Raw genomic sequence first — 24,558 nt, forward strand, 5'->3', positions numbered from 1 at the left:
TCAAGCTGGGCTTGTTCACAGTGCTCTCCAGAGTCACAGGTTTCTCTAGATGGATATCACTTTGTGTCCTAGTACCAAACTGTGCCTTTAGATGCAAAACTGAAAGCCTAGATCTTTTGACTTCAGTGAGTTCTCACACCCACCCAGAGATCAATGGAGCCAGAAGGGGAATCAGTGTGCGTTCATGTCACTTACACGCACTAAGGATCTCCTTCTGAATCCAGTGACTACAATCACAACCAGACAGATGAAAAGGAAGAAAACCTGTTAAGATTCTGCATCTTTAATTTTGAACTTCCTTAAAACTGCTTTAAGGTCGTAGTGACACCCTCATGTGGTACTTTCCCTTAAGCTTGTCCAAGGATTTGCTCTTGCCTGTCCAAGGAAGTTGAAGTTTATGATTATATAGCTCGCTCCAGTACTTAAAGGTCATGGATGGGAAAAGGGTCCCTTGATGAAGCACAGGCCATGGTCCCAAAATCCACAGTCTTAAGTATACAAGGCAGTGCAGGAGTAAAGAGCTGGGCAATCATGTTTCAGATGGTTTATCAACCCAGACTCTGCTAGTCATACAGAGATATGACTCTTACAGAGCTGTGGGACTCCCCCAGTAGACCTTCCTTCCCATCTCTTTTCCCAAATTCATACGGAGACCCTAGCCAGAAAGGAGATGGCTTCTTACCTGGGCTTGCAGCTGGATTCTCAGACTTTTTCTCTGTTGATGGAAAGACAGAAGAAGATATTTCTGATGCAACATGAAGCAACACAAACCTCTTCCCACCCTGAGTGCCACTTGGGCAAGAGCAAAGGAACCTAGGAGTCTTTGGAAACATGAGGGCCATATATATATGATCAAGGGATTGGAACATCTGTCACACTGAGGGGAGACTGAAGACTGTTGAATATAAAGAAGAGAAGGCTCAGGGGCATTCTCATCAAGGTTTATAAATCTGATAAGAGGGAATGAAGAAGTCTGAGCTAGACTCTTCTCCATGGTGTCCAGTGGCAACACTGAGGCAAAATCCTTGCTCCTAAAGTTATTGAGGTCCCTCATGAACATGGATGGTAGTATGGGCTTTTGGAGGGTTATCCTGAGGGTCTGACTTTTCCCTGGCAGGTAGACTGAGACACCTGCTTGGTTGAATTCATGAACTCCAAGAGAGACAGGGAGGGAAAAGAAGTTGTCCTGCTCTCCTGAGTGCCCTTTTCCCAGCAACCCAGGGAGACAGCCACTCCAAGAGCCCACCACAGCCAAGGTGTCAGGATCCCAAGTGCATTAATGAGGGCCCTAATGGCCCTTCCAATCTTACCTAGGGCCTCCACTCCCACTCTAGCCATGAGCCCAGGAGCTTCACTTCAGCTAATGTCTCTGCCCCTGGTGCTTGCCTGGGATTATGCTGTAGGTATGCCTGCCTCCAGCTCTGTTGCAACCATTCTCGTACCTGCCATAGACCCTGTTGATCTAGGCCCTGACCTGGTGACTGTCCTCCCACCATGACATCAAACCTGTTACAGACTGCATCACTATGCACTTGTCTGGCAATTACTGGCCTGTGCCCAATCTTGATTACCACCACCAGAAGCGATTCTGACCTGATTTCAAGGCTTGACTTCAGGCCTGCTTCATCACCACAAACTTGCCTGGTGATCTGGACTCTTGGTTGAACCTGGCTACTGTTTCCAGGCTTGCCCTGTTTGCTCTGCTCTGCAGCTGTAGTATAGGGTCCTGGACAGCGAGACCTCTGCCTTGCCTTGTTAGCATGCTTGGGTCCAGGCTTTCCCTCCCTCAGAAAACAGACAGCTCTCATTGCTCCCTGACACAGGATTACCTTTACAGTGGCCATCATAATCCACCTGGATCTTGGAGCCAGTGAGGCAGGCATCACGGTGCAGCTCACAGTGGTTCAGGTATGTCTTGCCGTTGCTACCGCACACAGGCCTCTTGTGAGGTTTGCATTTCTGTGAGAGAGCCAAAGAAGACAGCATTTTACCTGCCTCTTTGGGAAAGCTAAAGAGAAGCAGGCCAGTTCCAGCATCAGGCTGGCTCAACACAAGCTCTTGGCACAGCTTCCTTGGCTCAAAAAGTTTGGAACAGGCTGAACGCACACACCACCACCCCAGAAAAACCTGCACAGAGAAGTCTGTGGGTGTGGGTTCAAAGGCTTCGCTTTCTCCCAGCTTCCATCACCACCACCACAACAGGAGTCTTCCTGAAAGCCGAGCCCAGCAGAGAAACCAGTGCCCAGTATGAACACTGAGTGTAATCCCACAACTGCTGCTCTGCATGCCACAGACATGCCTGCCCAGACCCAGAGGTGTTTCTATGAACCTTTTCTGTGCACCTCTGCTTACTCAGCTGTTACATCTCTTTGTAGACTCTGCTCCACCTTTCTGCAACCAAATGTAGAATAAGCCATCAGCCATGAGCAAACAGCACAGCCTACAGCAGAGGGACAGTTTGCCAGTGCAACTGTTCAGGCTGTGGGCTTCTTTCTCATGTCCCTTTCAGTCTGCTCAAGCCTACACAGATTGAGACTCTTTTCCTGCTAACGGGGCATTTCACTCTCCAGTGTTTGGGCTGGCTGTGTGGGAAGCTGTAGACTCTGAGGGAAGTGGGAACAAAGAGCCATATGCCCATTCCCAGGAGCCAGGCAGGAATGGTTTGAAAGCACAGAGCAGAGCAGAGTAGGGGGACACTGTGTCTCTACAGCTGGGAAAGGCTCTTCTAATAAATTCTGACTCCCTGCTGGATGAAGCTATTCATCCCCACAGCTCTCTACCACAATTATTTCCATTTTACAAAAGCTAATTTTTAGTAGGGTGCTTGTAACCTCAAACAAGATGCCAGTGAAGGCAGGCTGGCTTGGAGCTTGCAGACCACTCCCTGGAGCGCCCTCCAAAGCCAGCTGCATATCAATATGGGCTACTGGGTTTTCCCAACAAAACGCCTCCAGCCAAGTCTCCTGTGCGTGTACAGACCCTAGGCAGTTGTGTGAGGAGAACAGCTGCAAGCCCCAGACAATGTCAACTCTACAGGCTTCCTCCCTGGCACCACACTGTGAAAAGCCCTGCTGTTTGAAGAGCCACTGTGAATTTGCAGCTGCTCCTAAAGGGCTGTAGCCTCATTCCACCATGGGAACCTTCCAGCAACAGAAACCCAGCCAGGGGGTGGTGGTGGCACCTGTCCCAGATGCAGAAGCTGTGCTTTCCCCCTACCTCAATGCAGAGGCAGGTCGGCTCTCCCTTCTCAGTCACTGTACACTCCCGCCCAGCTCCACAGAAAACATTAGCACAGATCTTGGATTTGCTCCTCGGCTCTTCCTGCAAGATACAAAGTTAGAGACACAAAGTACATCAAGTTACGTGGAAAAGCAGCAACACAGCTTTAAAAAATAAAACACTTAACTAAGAGCACCGAGGTGGGAAGGCACAGATTACAGAACAAGAGATACATGACCACAAGAGATGGGACAGCTCAGACAATAAGCAGGAGCAGACATGGGAGCTAGGGCTACAGCCCCAGCAAATGAGGGCTTCCTTGAGGTAATTTCTGGAAAATCACCTAGGAGAACTGGAGCACTGGAGCAAACACGAGCAAGACAAAATCTAGCAAAAATGGCAGGAAGAATTAGCTCATGAAAAGGACTGCTGCCTTCAAATATTTTTCCATGGAGGTATTGAGCAGAAATGTGTTTGCTTGAGACGTTTAAGAAGGTGAACATAACCCTGGAGAAAGGTGTGATACCAAACAGGTGGAAGAAATTGCCATCTGACACCAGATAACCATAGAATCGTTTAGGTTGCAAAAAGACTTTCAAGATTCTCAAGTCCAACCATCAACCAAACTCTACCAAGTCCACTGCTAAATCATGTCCCTAAGCACCATATCTACACAACTTTTAAACACGTCCAGGGGTGGTGACTCTACCACTTCCCTGGGCAGCTTGTTCCAGTGCTTGACAACCCCATCTGTGAAGAGAATTTTCTCCAATATCCAGGCTAAACCTCCCCTGGTAGAACTTCCAAGCCATTTCTTCTTGCCCTATCACTTGTTACTTGTGAGAAGAGATTGGCACTTGCCTCTCAACAATCTCCTTTCAGGTATCTGTAAAGAGCAATAAGGTTTCCCCTCAGCCTCCTTTTCTCCAGACTAAACAGCCCCAGCTCCCTGAGCCACTCCTCGTCATAACTTATCCTCAAGACGCTTCACCCGCTTTGTAGCCCTTCTCTGTACCTGCTCCAGCACCTCCATGTCCTTCTTATACTGTGGCACCCAACTGAACGCAGTCCTCAAGGTGCAGCCTCACCAGTGCAGAGTACGGGGGACAATCACCTCTCTAGACCTGCTGGTCACACTGTTCCTGATGCAGGCCAGGATGCTGTTGGCTTTCTTGGCCACCTGGGCACACAGCTGGCTCATTCAGCTGGCTGCTGATCAACACCTCCAGGTCTCTTTCTGTCGAGCAGCTTTCCAGTCACTCTTCCCCAAGCCTGTAGCATTGCCTGGGTTTGTTGTGACCCAAGTGCAGGACTTGGCACTTGGTCTTTTGAAGCCCCTATGACTGGCGTCAGTCCATTGATCCAGCCTGTCCAGGTCCCTCTGAAGACCCTTCCTACCCTCGAGTAGATCAACACTCCCACCTAACTTAGTGTTGTCTGCAGACTTACTGAGGGTGCTCTCAATCTCCTTGTCAGAGTCATTAATAAAGATACTAAACAAGAGTGACCCCAGCACTGAGCCCTGCAGAATACCACTTACGAGCAGCTGCCAACTGGATTTAACCAGCCATCCAGCCAGTGTTTGATCCAGCAGAGCGTACACCCGTCCAGGCCCTAGGGCAGCCAGTTTTCCACGAGAATGCTGTAGGGACAGTATCAAAGGCTTTACTGAAGTAAAAGTATACCACATCCACAGCCTTTCCCTCATTCACCAAGCGGGTCACCCTGTCCTCAAAGGAGATGAGAGCCCTGTCACAAAAAAACCTTTACATAACTACGTGATCCATTATCCATTATCTTGCTTCCACTGGTCAAGATTAAACACTTCAAAGTGAGAAACACTGTCATAGGTAATTATACAGTAGCCTTCTCACAGAGAAAATGTCTTCCTGGTCCCTGACAGCCAGCAGTTGACTTATGCCTTGTAGCATACTTCACTGTTTTCTCCTAGCCAAAGTCATCACAAGTATTCATGTCATTCACATAACCGCTAAATCCTTCTCTTTGTGAGTCCCACTGCACTACCAAACTGATGACATCTAAGCAGGGAAGACTTCCACAGGTTTATCATATTTTTCAATAAAATCACCATTTACTTGTATCAGTTTAGTGTCTTTTTTCTCTTAGACTTTTAAAAGGCAAGACAGTTCCAGGGCTTTAGACTTCAGAGACCCTGATTTAATTCCCTGCTTTGTCACTAATTTCTTTTGTGACCCTCACTTCATCTAACACTTTCCGCCTGTACATTAAGCCAACTGGCTTCCTCATCAGTTTTGTATCAGAGTCAGAAGACTAAGGAATGTAAAATAATCTGTGGGATAGGTCTATCACATCTGCTGTGACTCTCCTCTAATATACAAATATTTTTTTTACCTTCTCATCTGAGTATTATTCTTAACCTCTACTTTTTGTGGTCTCTTTGTATCTCCACCATACACTTCTGGAAATAGGTGAAGAAAAAGAAACAGAATGTGCCTGAGGAGCAAGCATTATTGATACATTTAATGACAAATGCTGAGCACATTTTTTCTCCTGTTACTTCTTTATCCTAATTTTCTTTTTTTGTTGTTGTTTTGCTTTTAAACCAATTTTACAGCGAGTTGTTGTCTTCACGGAATAGCTCACAATGGCAGCCAGACCATTTTTTTAATAACCCTGCCCTGGTCTTCAGAATATTTTTTCTGCTGGTCTGCTGTCGTCATCAAGCCCAAGAAGGTCTTTTCAAAGCACTGCAGGATTGTCTCCAGGTTTGCATGGTGACAAAGACCTTCCCTTTTCTCTGCAAGTGTTCCTATCTCGCTGCTTATCCTGTAAAATAAAAATACAGTAACCATACACACCAGTATTAGCTCAGAAATATACACCACGTCCCAGGCCTGCTCATTCCATGAAGACAGTCTGTTGTCCTCCCTCTGCCCCTTCACCCTCCTTTCACATATCTTTTCTGAGCTATGAAAGACAGTCTTGCCCCTTCTGCTGCATCCACTTCTCCTTAGTTGCCTTCTGGTGGAGGGATAAATGATCTCGGTGCTTCTGGGATGGAATGGAGCAACACAATTGCTTCCCTGCACAAAGCAACCTCACATAACTTAGGGCAGGAAAGGAAGAATAATTTGTTTTGCAAAAAGCACAAAGAAAAAAATCAAATTCTCCCAGGCTAGAGTCTGACTGGGGCACTCACATACCTATAATCCACCGCAGACACCTAAGCACTGATCCATTTAAAGGGTTTCAACAACATGCCCTTCCCTTCACACCCAAAGACCAGAAATAAAAAGCTGATATGGCTTTGAGCTTCTACCTACCAAGGTCTGTAATCCAGGTGCCTGGCAATAGATGGCAGTACTCTGCCTCTCCTTACCCATGGCCAGGCAGGACTGCTAGCAGCAAGCTCCCAGCCGTGCCCACTGATGCCAAACCTGGCTATTGCCTCCTAGCCTGAGATTTATAGCACTACTACAACTGCAGCTGGCCTCAGCAGGTGTCTGCAAGGACCAAGGTCGGGTTGCAAGATCCCTCTCCTCTCAACAGCTTGCTGGAAACCAGGCCTGTGACACAGCCATCCTGGCCACAGCTCTTGCCATGTACCACCAGAGCCCAGAAGCTGTCCCGCAGTTCTCCCACTGGAACCCAGGGTGGTGATGCTGGCAGGGTCACACTGCCAAAACAGCCTCTGAGGACAATGTGCCTCCTACTGGGCTAGAGAGCCATGTTAATCTGATTTTTTTTTTATTAATCAAAGCAAGACAGTTTGGTAGTTGCTTCTTTAGTGTTTTAAGCTGCCCTAGGCTGGCAGTGGGTCAGAGCTGGTTGCTATGTCCCAGCACAGGGGACATAGCAAACCAGGGGTTTGCCCTCCCACTCTGGCACAGTGTTTCTCAGACCCAGGTTGCTCATTGTCCCTCCCAGCAGCAGCCATGGCAGGAGCTACCCACTTGCCCTGTATTTAGTGAAAGCAGCTCTCAGCTTCTACTTCATCTGCCTCAGCTGCCTGTGTCCCCCATCCTTGCAATGCTCACCCCAAAAAACATACTTACTCCATCTACAACCTACAAACCATAGTGCCCCTCCTACTTGTTAAAGCCCCCCTGTCCCAAAATCCCGAAGACCGCCACCTCCTTCCTTCACCAGACATCATGTCTCCTACCCTACATCCACCCCACCCTGCACCTGCAAGCTGACTCAGCACACCTGCTTGGCAGCTTGAGTTGCTCTCCTCTGCCAGGTGCCAACAGCTGCTGCTGGAGATCCTGCCCTCACCTCCTGCAAGAGCCACTTTCCTCCACCAGCCCGCACACAGATCAAGTGAGCAGCTGCCACCACTACTGCTTGCTATGGCCATACAGCTCTAAGGTGGTTCATGGCATAACAGAGAGTGGGAGCTCTCTCTAGTGGCTCCCAGCTGCCTTCCTGGCAAATGCCCGAGTCTCCTGCGCATAACTGGGAGTGTTACGGAGACAGCGCTGGATGAACGGACCAGTACAGCAGGGGTCTGTGAATGAGCCTTTATAATCTTCACTCCTGATGCTCTTGCGACCCCCAGATGTTACCAGACAAACTAGTTTCTTGTGGCAGATACTCTGATCTTACTTTGCACCTTGTCATGTTTGCTCTTTCTAAAGCTCCATCTGCTGGAGTCATGTGAGTAAGCGGGGATGGCAGCTGCCACTTCAACAGCAAACAGCTCGTCCTTGCACCTACCACGTAAAAGCTTGAAAACACGAACTGCAAAACTTTAAATGCAAGGTCACACACACAAAAGACTCCACAGTGTTTCAGTGTCGTTGCCCTTAAATTAATTTCAGGATTTGGGGGTTGGAATTGCAGTTTTCACACTGCTCCCTCCCTGTGAGCTGCCACTGCCTTTTCCGTCACTGTGGGCTTGGGAAGTGTCACTCATCCCTGCGCACAGTGCGCTCCGGCAGGCGGAAGGGAAAGGGCAGAGAGTCGTCACTAATTGCTGCGTGGTGGCATTTACACCACAAGTCGTGACAAGGCAGTTCGTCTCTTCTGCCTCGGGTGAGATGCCCAAGCTCTCCCACTTTGGTCAATGCTTTTAATTACTCCTCTGCTGCTCAGAGAGCAAGTGAGAAGGTGTAAAAACAGTAAGCATGAAGCCAGAGCAGGACTGCATGGACTCTAGAGCATTCACCACGGCACAGGAGCACTCTTGAGGGGCACAACCTCCTCAGACATCTTTTTGGATAGAGAACATGGGGAAAGCTCTCTGCCGTGGGTTCAAGGGCCAGAAACCCAGGGCAGCTGGGAAGCATCAGCACCATAGCCCCAGCTGTTTAATGGGGACAGGACGTGTGCCACTTTTCATAGAATCATAGAATCATAGAATCCTAGGGGTTGGAAGGGACCTCGAAAGATCATCTAGTCCAACCCCCCTGCCAGAGCAGGGTCACCTAGAGTACATCACACAGGAAGGCATCCAGGCGGGTTTTGAATGTCTCCAGCGAAGGAGACTCCACAACCTCTCTGGGCAGCCTGTTCCAGTGCTCTGTCACTCTTACAGTAAAAAAATTTTTCCTGATATTCCTCTTAAACCTCCTATGCTCCAACTTGTATCCATTACTCCTTGTCCTATCACTGGTCTTCACTGAAAAAAGCTTAACTCCATCGTCTTGACACTCACCCTTTACATATTTGTAAACATTGATGAGGTCCCCCCTCAGTCTCCTTTTCTCCAAACTAAAGAGACCCAGCTCCCTCAGCCTTTCCTCATAAGGGAGATGTTCCACTCCCTTAATCATCCTTGTGGCTCTGCGCTGGACTCTTTCAAGCACTTCCCTGTCCTTCTTGAACTGAGGGGCCCAGAACTGGACACAATATTCCAGATGTGGCCTCACCAATGCAGAATAGAGGGGGAGGAGAACCTCTCTTGACCTACTAACCACACCCTTTCTAATACACCCCAGGATGCCACTGGCCTTCTTAGCCACAAGGGCACACTGCTGACTCATGGTCATCCTCCTGTCTACCATGACCCCCCTTTTGGGGGCTTGGGAAGTGTAACCTCAGGGACGAAGGGTTCTTGCATGTGAATGGGCAAGCATCAAGCAGAAGAGTTCAACTGACAGTGCAGTGAGATATATGCACTGCTTCTTCCTCAGCTCTTGCTTCCTGGAAAAGAGGAAAAAGAGACATTTCCAGGGCACCCACACAGGAAAAAGCCTGCGGCAGCACCAGCAGTGAGGGATCACCATGGTAACTGGCAATCCAGGGCCTCAAGGTAGAGAGCTAAAATTAGGCAGCAGGAAAGGCTGGTTCTCATCTCTAGCAGCAACCGGCACTGAAGAGTCAGACCCCAACACAGAGTAAGCCCTGATGTCCAGAGCATTTCCAAGACTCTGCCTGTGCCTGGATGTCCGGGACCGAGCGTGGCTCCGTGTGCTGACACATGCAGTGCAGCCTGGGTCTCCACAGGGACCCGACATCCTGCCAGCAGCTGTGCCTGCTCCATGTCAGTGAGACTGCACCAAAACACAGTGAAGTGGGCCTTCACCCACAACTGTCTCTGACCATCTGCATGCCCTTGAGCCCACAAACACACATCTGTACGTCTAAGAGTCCAGCCGCGTCTTCAGCAAGATATACGAGTGACCACATGCATGAAGGAAAAGAGGCATCATGGCTCCTTGGCTTTGCAAGGGACATGCTCATTGCAGCTCTCCCTTGGCTGCTCCCTCCCCTGGCCATGCTGAGTCACAACTGCCTGGTGTCATTTGGTGAAAATAGGGACCTGTGAAAGCTGAAACCATTTACAGCTCAGGAACAAAACACCTCTGTAAGGAAAAATATGCTTCCACCTGCAGAGAAGAGCTGTACAAACAGCTGCACGTCCATGGTGCCCCACTGCCTGAAGGGAGCAGCAGGGACTCCTGCTATTACACATGCTTTGGAAAACAACAAGGAGACTGCCCTTAACTTGCCTGAAAACAACCTCTCGGACTGCCTTTTGCTTTCTGTACATCCTTCCTCATAAAATCTCCTCTTGGATATCTCAAAAGTATTTTTCTCAGCAGCTCATGCTGCACTAGAGTAAAAAGCTTTTCTGCTATCAACAGTGACTGCAGGCCTCTCTGCTTCTTTGGCATCAGTTTGTAGAAATTCATAAAATTACTTGCTCCACACTGTTTGCTGTAAAATCAAGGCTTTGCATTTTGCCCTGCCTGAAGTGCAAGGAAACCAAAGTGCTCTAGTGCTGTAGCAATGAAAGCTCCTCTGGGAAGCAAGCCCATGTATTATACAAACCCAAGAAGCATACAGGCAAAACTAAAGGGCACCAAAATGATATCTGTGGTTACCGAACTTGCACAGATTCTCATGTCTCAGGGAAGGCAACAACAAAAGCTGGAAGAAAGTTTTCAGATACAACCAGTACAATACACAACAGACTCCCTCCACACAGAGAGAAATGAGCTTTGCAGCTATGTATTTTCAGCCAGTCCTCCTTACGTCTTCCTGTCCAGATCCCTTTTTCCTGTTCCCTGCCATGACTAACGTGGGAGCAGGAATATAAAGGGTGTCTGAATGTGCCAAGGTGACACCTGTAAACAGTGCTGCCTGCACAATTTCTGAACCAACTCAATATCCAGCCATGAAACCTTGCACTTCATTGAGCTGTTTTCTTGGCAATGCTTTTTTTCTCAACAAAGAAAGATTTGGAGACAGAGCACCAGGTCAACAACGCAGAAAGCTAAGATGAGAACCCAGGTCTCCTGACTCCCAGACCTCCCTTCTCCCCTGTTGTGGGGCTGGAAGAGAGAGAAACTCTGCCTTGTGCTGCAATACCCAAAAAGAGAGAGGGCTCGGCAGCAGAGCAGCTCAAGGAGGTCAGAAAAAAACAAGCAACTCCTGTTCAGTGATGGCACTAAGAAAGCATTTGGCTAGTGCATTTCACCCCATTACCCAAGTGAACCTCTGGACAAAACAGCTTTCAGCAGCATGCCCTCCTGCAGAGGTCCATGGAGAGTAGATCCCACGTTCACTAGAGGGCATGGCCTGGGCAGGCAGCCTGTCACCTCCAGCCATTTGTGCTGCCAGCTCTGGCAACACATTTGTCCCGTTGTTCTCGCTTGTAACTAACAAGCAAAGTGCTCCTCCCTCCCCACAAACCTGACCTAATTCCTGTGGCAGCTCTCTGGATCCTCTAACTCACTGGTGTGACAGGGCAGAAACTTGGCAGCAGCATAAATGAGCAGATTAGTGTGAAACAAGCCGAAGTAGGGTTTGCCATAAATAGATGGTAAGATGAACCCTGCAATTTCTCTTCCTTAGGACTATTGCCTCAGGGTGTGTGCAGACTCTGGAAGAATCCCCACACAAATTACTTTTAGGTCTGACTTGGATGGTTTGATTTTCAGCTGTCAAAAATATATAATAAGCTCTGCATGTGGGGCTTGAACCACATCTGATGCCCAGTTCAGCTCTCCAATATAACCTACCTCCCAGGATACCATCACTATAATGATAATACAGCAGGGCTGTGGAGTGACCTGTATCCTCTACTATGGAAGGAAGCCTACAATCAGAGGTTGCTGAACACACTGGTGAGGGGTTCTCAGCTGCACCCTCCCTCAGGTCTGGTGTTAACCGGTCCCAAAGTTTCAGCCTCTGGAAGTACCCCTCCCCGCCCCACTAGGAGCTCCCCCTCCCTCCATGGTCCATGTCCTTCCACTCAGATCAGGAAAGGTGTCAATGGGCAATTCAGAAGGCTCAAAAATAAGCTGTCCCCAAGCTAGTTAGTTACAAAGGAAGAGATGCTTGTCAGGCACAGTCTGGACCACTGCTTGATTCACCAGGGGACTATGACCAGACACATTTGATAATGTTCCCAACACTAACAATATCCTATTTGAAGGGTGTCAGCATGAGGTCTGCACTGGATGCAAAGCAGTCTGGTGCTGTTACAATTTCAGGATTTCTCCTCCCACAAATCCTGAAGCCATCCTGCAAGCAACAGAAGTAATTAGAAGTCCAGTTTCCAATAGCTCTCTCTGCACGGGCTGTCTGTCAGCTAGTTACAGGGCAGCGTACGGACTCTTTCCTCAGGGGGGGTCTTTGCAGGCCCCTCTCATTAAGCCAGTCACCCAGAGTCACAAAAGCAGCTGGATCCCATTATCTCGGAGGCCTCCACCGCTTTATCAGCTGTGGCGGAAACAGGCCGATAGATTCAAGACTCACTGGAGGCCAGAGACAGGCAGGCAAGAACAGGCAGCCTGCTGACATAGTTCTGCTTCCTTAGGGAACCCGGCTGTAATTCCTTCGCAGAACCCTACAAAACACCCCTCTGGCTCAGCCTCTCATCTCAGCAGACTCAATGTCACTGCTGCTTGCAGCCCTGGGGGCTAGTCCTCACTCCAGCCCCCCTTAAGTCTCCCCCACGTTGGCCCTTGTGTTTCTTCCCCAGTGTTTTCCTTGTATTGAAGCACACAGACCCCACCTCACTTCTATTTTCATCTGTCCCTTGGAGCTTCTACTGCTGAAGTATTTCAGGCAGCTGCAATCCAGGGCTGTGAACAGCCATACGGACACAGTACCAGGAGCTGCTGCACTCCCTGCAGGATGCCTGCCATGGAGGAGCACATTCAATCCACACACTCAGACCCCAGTCACCACTATCCCCCTCCGAATCTTTCCCTGTATCTCTTCCTAGTCTCAGCTGACATTCAGGACTGGCTCAATAAACACATCACACAATAAAATGCAACTCCTTTCAGGCTTTTGAATGCTTAATAGATGAGTATTTAATGGCAGTTGAGTTTCGCTAATGGGAAACAAGCCAGAGAATACATCTCTGCCCATGCTGGGAAGCAGGGCGTGTTCCCAGAAAATCTGGATGCAGAGACAAGCAGGCAAGAGAAGAAAGGACCCGCAACTCCCAGAGCTCAGAATGGGTTCCCTCCCTACAAAACCTGTACCTCACCCATTTGTGTGCAACCCTCCCTGCCTTGCTGGCTGCAAGTCTCTGATCCATGAACCAACCATGTCCATCATATCAGAGCACTGAGCTGGAGAGCAGCTGAGACTCTAACTGATCCCTGTGATAAAGGGGGCAAACTGAGTGGGTGACCTCTGCAGCAGCCATGGAAAAACAACACTGCTCATGGAAGCCTGCTTGTGGGAATCTGCCCATGGCCCTATCCGGGAGACAGAAATAAAGATGCCTGATGCTACTACTGCTGAAAAAAAGACTGCCTGGGCAGTACTGCCATGCAGAGATTGTCAGGGTGGATACAGAGCTCTGTGTCTCCACTGACCCCAGTGGGTATATGGCCTGGTCCCCAGACAGGGACTGCAGCCCCAACACACCAGCCATGGCTTTCTCATGCCCCACAGCCAGCAGGTAGCAGCTGATGCCTGCAAGGAAAGGGAAGGAGGAACTGGGAGGAAGGAGGCTTTTCTCCCCACAACCTATTCAAGAGGAGGAAAGTGCCCGCCAAAGAGCTGATTTATCTTGCAGCACGATGCTGCTAACAGTCAGGGAGCCAGGCACACCTCTCCTGGGGACTCTGCTGCACGAGGACTCTGTTTTCCCTTCTAAGCTAGATGGAATGCCTTGTGCTCCGGCCCCCACAACTTCATATTTTCCACCACAAGGCAATGACCAGTGAGGCCCCAGAAGGGGAACAATGACATGAGAGTCTGGGGAAGAGGAAATCTCTACCATAAACAAGTCTGGAAAACGGCTGCTAGAAGGAAGGGAGCTTGTGCCTGGCAGAACTCTCCCTGCTGCGGCCTCGCTCTGCTGCTCATCCTAAAACCTTCCTTGCACTCACAGCCTCAAAAACGTAATGGCCCAGAACTGTACTGTCTCTTAGCACTGTTCCCTCCACCCATCCCTCTGCAGTGCTTCTGGAAGAAGGGGCTGGATTCCCTCCTGCTGCATCATGCAGTGAAACTGCCAGCTCCTCTGCAGCCACCAGGAACTTTCTTGCTAGCGCTGGCTCGCAGCAAGGCATGGAGGCAGGAGATCAGAGACTGATTTGTGCATGCCAAGCCAGCTGGAGAGGCTTTCAGCTGCAAGCAGGGCAGTCAGTCGCACAGGAGAGGAGGTGCTGCTGCTGCAGCGCGGTTCTCAGGGGAAGGAATCCAGTTAATCACTTTGTATTTGGCTAAGAAAATAACCCTCACACACAGGGAAGGATCTCAGTTTACATGAAATGACCTAAATGAAGCTAGTCCCACAGGAGCTGTGGGATGAAATTGGTATCATCCTCCTCACGTGACAGATTGACAAAGGCCCAAGGGAGGGGATTTACTTAAGAACTATCAGAACGCAGCAGCTCAGCTCCTCTTACTCCCTGGTCTGGGGCCGGAACCACTTCACAATCTAACACAACTCATGCTCCCTCTTGGTGTATGACCATACTTTCCAGACCTTGAGTGTCCTGGGACAAGCTCCCTTTTGCTGTGGCAGGGCTGCTGGGAAATGTAATTCTCTATCCTGTTTTGTTTAAAACATAAGGATAAAAACACAACCAGCATTGATTCCCACATTTCAACGGGAGGGGCTCTTCCGTGAGTAGCACATGAGAAAAGTCACAGCACCTTAGAAGCAGTCAGAGGAAGCCCTTGTCGACAAGAGGGTGTGAAGCACAAGGACGAGGAGGAGGTCCTCCCTGGGGCAGGCAGGCGGAGGTGAATCATACTGTCCTAGCCTCTAGACCTGAGCAGAGCTGTGGAGCACACTCCTCCTAGCCATTAAACACAGACTCCATCACCCCCCTCCTCCAAGCACCACAAAGCCAGCCCAGCACCAGAGCTCTGAGATCATCTGTCCCATGAGAAGTGCACTCACTTATCGGTTCCCCACTGCTATCCCCTCTGGTGCTGTTCATGCCATATAAGTCATCAAATATTCCCTTTCCGCCCCTAAATCTGGAGTGACCCACAGCTCTCTCTCTATCATGGTAGGTCCCACTTTTTCTGACCTTCATCCCCCTCATTTCCCACATTCAGAAGCCCTGCAGATTTTACTGGTCCTGCCAGTAAACTTTGTTGCCTCTTTTCCCAGCTGGTTGGAATGATTTATTTCTGAAAGGGATCCAAGTCTGGTACATTTCTCAGCCACCACCTGGCTTCAATAGAGCAAAGGGAAGAGTGAGCTGAGCAGTTGGAGGCAAGTTAGGATTTACAACCCTATGGCATCTTCTCTTCCAGTAACTGGATACTCAAAAGGAACGTGGATTGCAGGAAATGCTGAGGTTTACCAGCAGCCTCTGGCTTCTTGCACAAGAGACTTTAGTATTTTTGTTCCCATCACTAATGCAACACATTTGATGATCCCTTTCTTTCCAGCTCTACGCCTTGGTCCTTCTTTACGCGCCTTCTACCACAACACATTGCAAAAAAGCAAGAAAAATTGCTGTGTGATTGGAAGAAGCATTGAGACAAGCTCAGTGTGGGAAGGAGAGTGAGAAAAGAATTAGGCATAAGCCAGTTTTGCACTTCTCATCTTCTAGCCCTGGTCAAGGGTCTGCTCAGCTCCTTGTTAAGGTAGAGCAGCTTTGGGGCTGCTCCATCCAGTGGCTCTACTGGAGATGGCTCTGTAATAGTGAATCCTCAGGGAAGGGTGCTCCTTGCCATAGTAACTCCTCTCCTTTGAAGCCTCTTTACCACAGTAAAAGTCATGAGATCTCCTTTACACAGCAGCAACAGCAATGAAATTATTAATTTTGTCTAGACAACTTTTCTTGGCCTGTGGTCCTGACAGAGTATCCCCTTCCTGAAACTATGCAGTCAGGAATGGTTATCAGACTAATGGGAAAATCTGAAAACAGAAGCTGGCTTAAAAAAAACCTGCAAGAGTGGAAAAGTTTGGGAAGCCTGAGGAACTAACCTAGAGTCTGCTTATCAGTGCTACACATGCCATAAAAGCATAGCTCCATCAAAGGTTAAACTGAGTTCCTGAAGCCAGAGGGAGCTGAAGGCAAGTCTGCCAAAGCTTCCTCACATTACAACCTTCAAAATGCAAACTAGGATTTCAGGAGATGGTCAGATGCAAAGAAAGCTCTCTACATTCCTGTAACCTCAGCTTTTACTGCTGAAGACCTTACAACTGGCAGAAGACTGACTGTGTCTACTCATTTGTATTGGAAAAAGGAGAGGAAAAACACTGCTGTAGAAACTAAGTGAAAATCCTTGCTGTGAGAGGAACACAGGAAGAGCTGCACAAGCACACAAACCACAGGGAGACATGTGCATCTGTTTTCCTCTGCTCTCAGAAACCTAACATCAGCTACAAGCAAATCCCATTAAACTGCATGGGCTGTCACCCCACAGCCCCACACCAGGACCACAGAGTAGCAGTGTTGGGCCACCTGGGACCCAGCACAAGGGGAACTGTGACCCCTGAGTTATGATCAGCTACTTATTTTCAGTTCCTGCTGCCCTTATTATCTCCAAAAAAGCCTCCAGCCCAGGGACCAGCACCTGAAAGCATCTCTGTACAGAGCCAACACCATTTCACACCTATCCTCAAGAGTCTTCCCTCTGAGACAGGCAAAGCATTGTAAGTCTCTCTGACTTGCATTTAATGGCTGACCTCTCTACTGAGGCCACGAAAAGGAAGCTCTCATAAGGCGAGAAGGCCATGAGAAAATGGGTAGCATAGCTATCAAATAGGCTATAAAACCCAGTCAGTATGGTAACTGCCACAGCTGGGAGGAAAGAAGAAAACTTACAACATCCAAGGGCTTCCAGCCTTTCCGTGGATGCCCCAAGGAGGGGTACTGCACTGGACTATCTGCACCACAGCCACCCACAACCCCTTTGCCCCTGCACTGCTCCCTGCAGCTCACGCTGAACCCACCCTTGCTCAAGATGCTTAGCCAAACACCAAGGCTCTTTCTTAGGTAAGCTGCTTGTGCTTACACCAGTGTGTCCTCGTGGGTCTGCTATCTCATTCCTGAATTAACCCAGCATACACAGAAGGGACACGGAAGACCAGCTACACTGTGTGGGCTACGGGTGAGGAAGACGGTATTTCCACGACACTTCCATACCTCTAACCTTGCAATCTGTTGCTCTCATGATATACCTGTTACAACTACATTCCCCTTCACAGCAGCAGAGCGGTATATAACATGAAGGGCAAACATAACTGAGCAGTGAATAACCTCTGCTGTGCCCATCAGAAGTGGCACACCCCACACCCACACATGTAGTCTCAAGGAAGCAGTCTCAGTCACCCTCACTTCCCCCACAGCAGAGCTCCCCTTGACCCCTCATGACCTCTGCATGGCTGGCAGCACACACTCACCAACTGCCCCCAAAGGCAATTCTGTGATTAAGAAATAAGAGAAGTTATTATTGATTTCCTGTAATTCCTAAATAAGTCTGGGTAACATTTTTCAGAGAGAGCACTAATTCACTGGAAAATGCAATTTGAGGTTAAGCAAAACTATGTTGAAATTTGTGCCTAGTTCAGGGAACAGCTTTGATTCCAAAACTATTTCCAAGATAAAGTGAACCATTTTCCCTTTTTTAATGTTGACATATACTTCACAAAGAGTTGTATGTAAACTTTAACGAGAGCAAAATGAAAACATGTTTTGATAAGCTTAGCAACTTTTTGTTTGGTCAGGGCTTTTTTTCTGTTGAGAATAAAAAATGAATTTCAGCTGAACTGAAATTGAATTTTTTGCTTGACTCTGAGTCAGCTAGGGAATTGAAAAAAAAAAAAAAAGAATTATTGCCATGGCTTTATTCCTAAAACATGGTTATTTGGTGTCTAAAGCAACCTATTCTTCTCCTTCTTTCATCTCCTTCCATCTGGCTCTTTGAAACCATGTCTGGAAGTAACTAAGAACTGTTGCAGACATCTCTCTCTCCCTCTCTCTGCAATCATGGAATTTTTTCCTGTCTAGCTGGGAAGACTGTTGATGCTGACTCCCCTGCCTTGACTTTAAAAACCAAACAAACAAAAATAAAGAAACAGCTACATTTGGTGGTTATGATAACCCAGAGAGATGTTGCTTCAGGGAAAGCATCCTCTCCTCTGAGTCACTCCAGCAAAGCAAACAGCACTGACTTAACGAGGCAGCTCCCAGTCTGAATTGTACCAGGGCTGCAAACACCCTTCTCCATCCCTGCTCTAATCAAATGCTCAGTTCTGTCCCACTGGTTCCTCTCCCTCAGACCCTGAGGAACCTGTGCCCACCTCCCTACTGAGATGTACAGTTCTCAGCAAAGGACAATATAATTTCCCTTGCTGGCAACAGCCAAACCCAGCTTACAAGCTAATGGGTGTCAGGAGGTTTGAGTGCAGAAGCTCAAATGGGAGGCTGATGTCTGCACTACAGAGGGGTAAAGAGAGATACTCAGGCTCTCCTTGAGAAGCAGAAAGTGCCTAGGACTCATACAGAGACAATATGGCAATGCCTGTGGCTTGGGAGCAGGTGCCTGGGTACCCTTCCCAGCTCTTGTTTGTTCATGGGCGATTTCAATAGCCTTGCTGTCACGTGCCTACCAGTGCCAGCCACATGTAATGACGATGCCTCAAGTGCTTGCCTGTCTCTTTTCTCACTGCTCTAGGGCAGCAACAAGGCATTAGGGGCTTGATATGAGCTTCAGTACTGCGCTGGGCTAGAGGGAGAGGGCTCTGAGCCCTGCTAGTGACCCTGAGGCTTCTCTACGCCTCCCGCAGCCCGTGTTCCTAGAAGAGGGATCACTGCTTGTATCACCTCCAAAAGCACAAACCATTCTCTAATACTTCTTGAGCTCTTCCCAGGATGTTTTGCTTTCTGCCCTGTGGCCTGGCCAGGCTGCAGTTCGGAGACGAAAGGCCGTGAGCACGCACAGATTCCGGCACCCTTACACATTCCTGGCTCGAAGGCTTTCCTCGAAGCAGCTGCGGGCACATTGCCGGGGAGGAGGAGGTGGTGCCTCCCAGCCTGGAGAAGGCTGTCACCCTGCCGGCTGGCAAACCCATGCTTGCCAGGTATGCTGCAAGCTCCTGGCACAAGCCCCTCTGCTTTGGGGCCAGCAGCAACGCCCTCAGGGCCCCCAGCTAGCCCAGCAGAAAACAAGGCAGCTCCTCTGCTATGCCTAAGGGCTATGATGGCCTTAAGGAGACACAGTGCAAGACGTTGAGGGCATGATGCTATTAGCACACAAACCTGATTAATAACAGCACGTGTTTCTCATCTCATTTGTTCCCACAGCTCCCAGAGGACATCACAGACCGAGCACATGAAGCGCCACTGCCCACCTCTGGGCAACATACGCTGTATGAAGGAAACTCAAAGAGCATTTGAGGTCTTGGGCAGAAACTCCAGAATTTGTGCAACACTGGAGTGGCCAGCAGGAGCTTAGAGGCCTGCAATGCAGACATCTATATCCACCCCATCTGGTTTGCCTAGCTCTGGCACAAGTCAAACCAGACTCTGCCCCCAAACACTGGAGGAAAGCTTGCTTGTGGTCTTGGTGTGCAGCTTGGCCCCATCACAGTGCTGAAGGAAGAGTTTGTCAGTGGTCTGGCATGATTTCAATCCAAAATACTGTCCCCACCAGTGGTTCCCACTTAAATTCTGGCTCCAGTTTAGGAGCTCAGCCTTAGCCCTCGCAACCAACGAGAAAAAGGGCCTTCTGTGCTCCTCCAAACCCATCCCATCCCTCTGGCAGGCTGAAGCTAGCACAGCTCAGGAAATCCAAAAGTGGCTCTCAATAATCACACCGTCCTGCAGCACAGGCTGCTGGCAGAGATAAGCTCAGAGCCTGGCTGACAGCTGCAGTCCTCACTCCCTCATACACCAAGACAAGGAATTATAAATGCTGTCCCATTAGAAAAAACCAAAACCAACAAACCACTGAGAGCGTGGAAGAGAAACCACCAAACCAGCTGGATCCAAAGGGAAAAAATCTCAGCCTTATTGAAATAAAAGGTGAAAATCCCTGTCTTGGGGGGATCTTACTGCCCTCATTGCTCTGTGCCAGCAAACCAGAGGCATGCCAACAGGCTTGGAGCAGGGACTGCTTAGAAAACTGTGGATTCCCTTAGCTGCCATTATGCCTGTTTCTTTCTGCAAGAGAGCCCTTGTTGCTGGGGTTGGCCTGTTCCTGTTGTGCATCTGCTGAAAAGCAAAGTCCTCACAGTTTGTGTGTATCATATGGTTTGAGGCAAGTACTACCTTTCACTGTCATTACTCAGAGGTGGGCTGAATTAATCACATGCACTTTTTCTTTGAGTGTACAAACCACACCACTGCCATATGCTCACAGGACAGATTATAGTCAGTAAAGTGAACAAATAAATGGCTCTTTTTTGGTTATCCTCTTTAGATGGATCCTTTTCCCCATGGCACCTTGAGACAATTATAATTATTATTTCACACCACGCCAACAGTCAAATGGCCTTCTTCCACACCATCTCACAGAAATCACAGTGCAAGAAAAGGTGTCTTTGTGCCATCTGCCTGATCACCAACACAACTCTGTAGGAGTTGCAGCTGGCACGGCTCTGTCCACTCATCCCAGAGCTGCTAAGCCATGGGTCCCCCTTGTGCTATTTTTCCCAACCTCAATTTTGCCCTGGACAAGAGAACCCCAAGCAGGAACAGAAAAAGCACCATTCCAGAGGAGAAATTTGGTGCATTCCCTTTACATCATCATTAGGGCATACAGTTTTCAGCAAAGATGCTCCTGGTAATTAATAAACTGTGCTCTGAGATGTCTCTCTGCTACACCTTTCCTTCTGTCCACTGAATGTTTAATTTCTTTCTAGAGTGCCAGACCTTCTGTTCGTTAGTGCTGAAGTTCCTCCAGCTGCCAGCAGCTCTCATTGCTCTGTATTGTCAAACTGAAGATGGCATTCCCTACTCCTTGATTGATTTTCACTGCTGTAACAGTGACAGATGGTGATCAAAGGATCAGGGTAGAGTTGGAGGACAGTAACCAATGGTGTTCCTCAGGGATCCATACTCAGTCCGGTCTTGTCCAATGTGTTCATCAATGACCTGGACGAGGGGACAGTGTATCCTCAGCAAGTTTGCTGATTATGCAAAACTGGGAGGGGTGGCTGACACTCCAGAGGCCTGTGCTGCTGTTCAGTGTGACCTGGACAGGCTGGGGAGTTGGGCAGAGAAGAACCTCACAAGGTTCAACAACAGCAAGTGTAGGGTTGTGGACCTGGGAAGAAAGAACCTCAAGCACCAATACAGGTTAGGGGTGGATCTGCTGGAAAGCAGTTTGGAGAAGAAGGATCTCAGAGTCCTGATAGACAGTAAATAATCCATGAGCCAGCAGTGTGCCCTTGCTGCTAGGAAGGCCAATGGAATCCTAGGTTGCATAAAGAAGAATGTGGCCTGTAGGTCAAGGGAAGTAATTCTCCCCCTCTACTCTGCCCTGGTGAGGCCACATCTGGAACACTGCATCCAGTTCTGGGGTCCACAGTTCAAGAGAGACAGGGAGCTACTGGAGAGAGTCCAGAGGAAGGCAACAAAGATGATTGTGGGATTGGAGCATCTCCCTTATGAGGAAAGGCTGAAAGAACCGGGACTTTTTAGCCTGGAGATAAGAAGGCTGAAGGAAGACCTTATCAATGTACATAAGTATCTTAAGGGTGGGTGCAAGGAAGATGGAGACAGGCTCTTCTCAGTAGTTCCCAGTGTCAGAATGAGGGACAATGGGTACAAGTTGGAACACAGGGAGTTCCATTTAAAGATGAGGAAAAGCTTCTTTACAGCAAGGGTGACAGAGCCATGGCATAGGCTGCCCAGGGAGGCTGTGGAGTCTCCATCTCTGGAGATACTCAAAACCCATCTGGACAGGTTCCTGTGTGATGTACTCTAGGTGATCCTGCTCTGGCAGAGGGGTTGGACTAGATAATCTTCAGAGATTCCTTCCAACCCCAACCACTCTGTGACTGTGACTATGATTTCACTTAAAACAGCACATTTCCCTCCCTGGAACTACATTCTGTTATCCTGCCCATCTTAAGGGAGAGAAATAGATAGCAATAAGAGATGTCTGTCTTAATAAATGATGTTCTTATATAAAAGTAATCTCTTTTTTGATTGTTATCAATGACACTTTTAAAGAAGCACGGGATCCAAAATCTTCCACTGCAGTGAAAACCTGGGGGACAGACAAAATCAAGGGTGAAGATATTAAGTTTAACACAATTTTACAGCCAGAAAAGGGCAAATAAAAGTTTCAAAACTAAATTTAATATTTTTGTTACAGTGCAAGCTTTGCCAAGATTATGATCAGGAGAAGAAGTAATGACCGCCAAATTCCTGTTCCTTCCAGGGAAAAAGAATCCTTCATACAACAAGATGTGACATGCATTAGGGATGGAGACAGAAAGCAGAAGAGATTTGCTCTTGATTGTGTTAGCTTCAGAAGGAACAGAACAAGAGCTCCTAACATGAGGCAGCTTTAGCTGTGTTTCAGAGTGGGAGCAGCCCCTTCCAGAATGAAGCCTCCTACTCTATTGGAGCTGGTATCCACTATTAGCCATGCTGTTATCTCAACGGGCAGCTGGAAGACAAAAGGCACATTTCCCCACATTGTGAACCCTCTCCAATAAACCAGGGCTACATATCCTGCAATTAGAAATGCCATGACACAGGCAACAATTGCCGTGGAGGCTTGGGATCTCTTCACATACCTAAGTGCTTATGACCCCACAGATGGAGCATGTGGAGGGCTCAGGAACAATTCCTGGGAGAGAGGCAAGAGGCAGAGGGCAGGGATGCTGCCACAGACCAGCTCACATCCAGCTCTCCCATTTGTTCCCCAAGCTTTAACTCCCATGGAAAGAAACAATTCTTTTTGTGCTGCCTTTTGCAACATATCTTCAATGGGACGACACGTTCATCTCCTCCTTGCTCCTCAAATGGCCCTTGTGACCCTCCTTCCCAGAAGCTGGTTAAGCCCAGACAGATTCAGACACGTACCCATTCAGTCAGCCCTTCAACTCCCGCAGTCTGGGAAGGCATCCCATGCTCCTCCCCACCACGGGGACCTGCCCTTGAGGAGCTGGAGGTCTCCAGCAAATCCTCTGCTGGCATCTCCAACAGAGGCAGTAGACCACACGGACTTAGTTGTCCTCACTCCAATGAAGAATGATCCCTTCAGGAAAAACTTGGGGATCATTTTGAGAATGCAACAGGAATGCAAAGGCTGGAGTAGAGTGAAAGGGAAGGAGAGCTGCATTATTGTTTCTCTACTCTTGGCTGCTCTGGGTAAATACTGGACTTCTGTCTCCAGGGCTACTAATCAGCCCTAAATGCCCTCAAAGAAAGCAAACAACAGCACTATAGGAAAGCCCAGAAATAAATCCATTTCATTATAAATTCATTTTGCTTTAATTCAATTTTTCTTGCTAGTAAAAAATTTAGCTTAAGCTAAGCACTTTCTTTTCCCAGCAATCTCTGCTGGCTGTCAGCTAATGCAACGGAAAGTTAAGCTTCTGACAGTATAATGGCTTTGTTATGAAAAAAAACCAATTATGTTATTACCCAAGACAAATTCCACAGTATTAAACATCTCAGCAATGCAGCATTGTCCTTGAAGCTACTGGTGAGGGAATTTTACGTGGAGAGATAGGAGGACAAGAGCAGTTTTCATGGGAGATGTGTTTTACTGCATAGATCTCCATTGCTCAGAAATACAGCACACGTTTTGTAGCGGGGACACAACCCATATGCCAGATAACTGAATTACACAAGCTTTTGCCTCTGGACTACTTGCAGTTGTGTAACCCGTAAGTAGAAATCATAACCATCTGAAGACTCTCCCCTGGCATGCATCAAAACTGTCAATTCATCAGCGTGAGATCATCTCCATAGTGGTGTTTCTAACAAATTCATTAGCAATAGTTAAGACTACTAATCCAAGAGTAAAGAGAAAGAGTTTAGAGTACTAAACGGAGTGACTTTACAACAGGTATCACAGGAATTTCAGTAATCCTCCTCGTCTAGGCTAATCCCAGCAAAACTGCCTGAAGTTCAGTCATTGATAGGAATATACCCCCAAGCAGCAGGAGAAGCCACTAATGGCTGACTGAGAGCAACCCCCTCCTGATCATCATGGAGAAAGGAAAAAATCAAGGGAACTGGGTGGTTCTGGGATGGGCACAGAGTGCTGAGGCTCAGAGGCTGCACTCACTCTGGGATAATCAGGGGGGCCAGGCATTTGCAGGAAAATACCAGTCCACTAAGCTCCAATGCCTGTGCTGCCAAAGCATGAGCAGGGCAACAGTTGTGGTCTGCAAGATCTGAGACATCCTTCAGGGGTTAGCACAGACCATCCACACACAGCCACCCTCATTAGGATATAAGACAATTTAATAGCATAGATGTGGGCCATTCTGTCTCACTTGGC

The 24,558-nt window shown here is 48.4% G+C and overlaps 1 protein-coding gene across 1 annotated transcript in view; it reads right to left on the minus strand.

Annotated features, from left to right (window-relative positions):
* The window catches only part of FSTL1 (follistatin like 1), a 55,094-nt gene that overhangs the window by 10,982 nt on the left and 19,554 nt on the right, over positions 1 to 24,558 (minus strand). Inside the window, exons 3-5 of the mRNA XM_051611873.1 lie at positions 3,217 to 3,321; positions 1,830 to 1,959; positions 683 to 715 (exon numbers count right to left, since the gene is read on the minus strand). Of these exons, the coding sequence (XP_051467833.1) occupies positions 683 to 715; positions 1,830 to 1,959; positions 3,217 to 3,321 (268 nt within the window). The remainder of the gene's footprint in view (positions 1 to 682; positions 716 to 1,829; positions 1,960 to 3,216; positions 3,322 to 24,558) is intronic.

Source organism: Apus apus, chromosome 1, assembly GCF_020740795.1.
Source record: "Apus apus isolate bApuApu2 chromosome 1, bApuApu2.pri.cur, whole genome shotgun sequence".
In the NCBI taxonomy this organism is placed as follows: Eukaryota; Metazoa; Chordata; class Aves; order Apodiformes; family Apodidae; genus Apus; species Apus apus.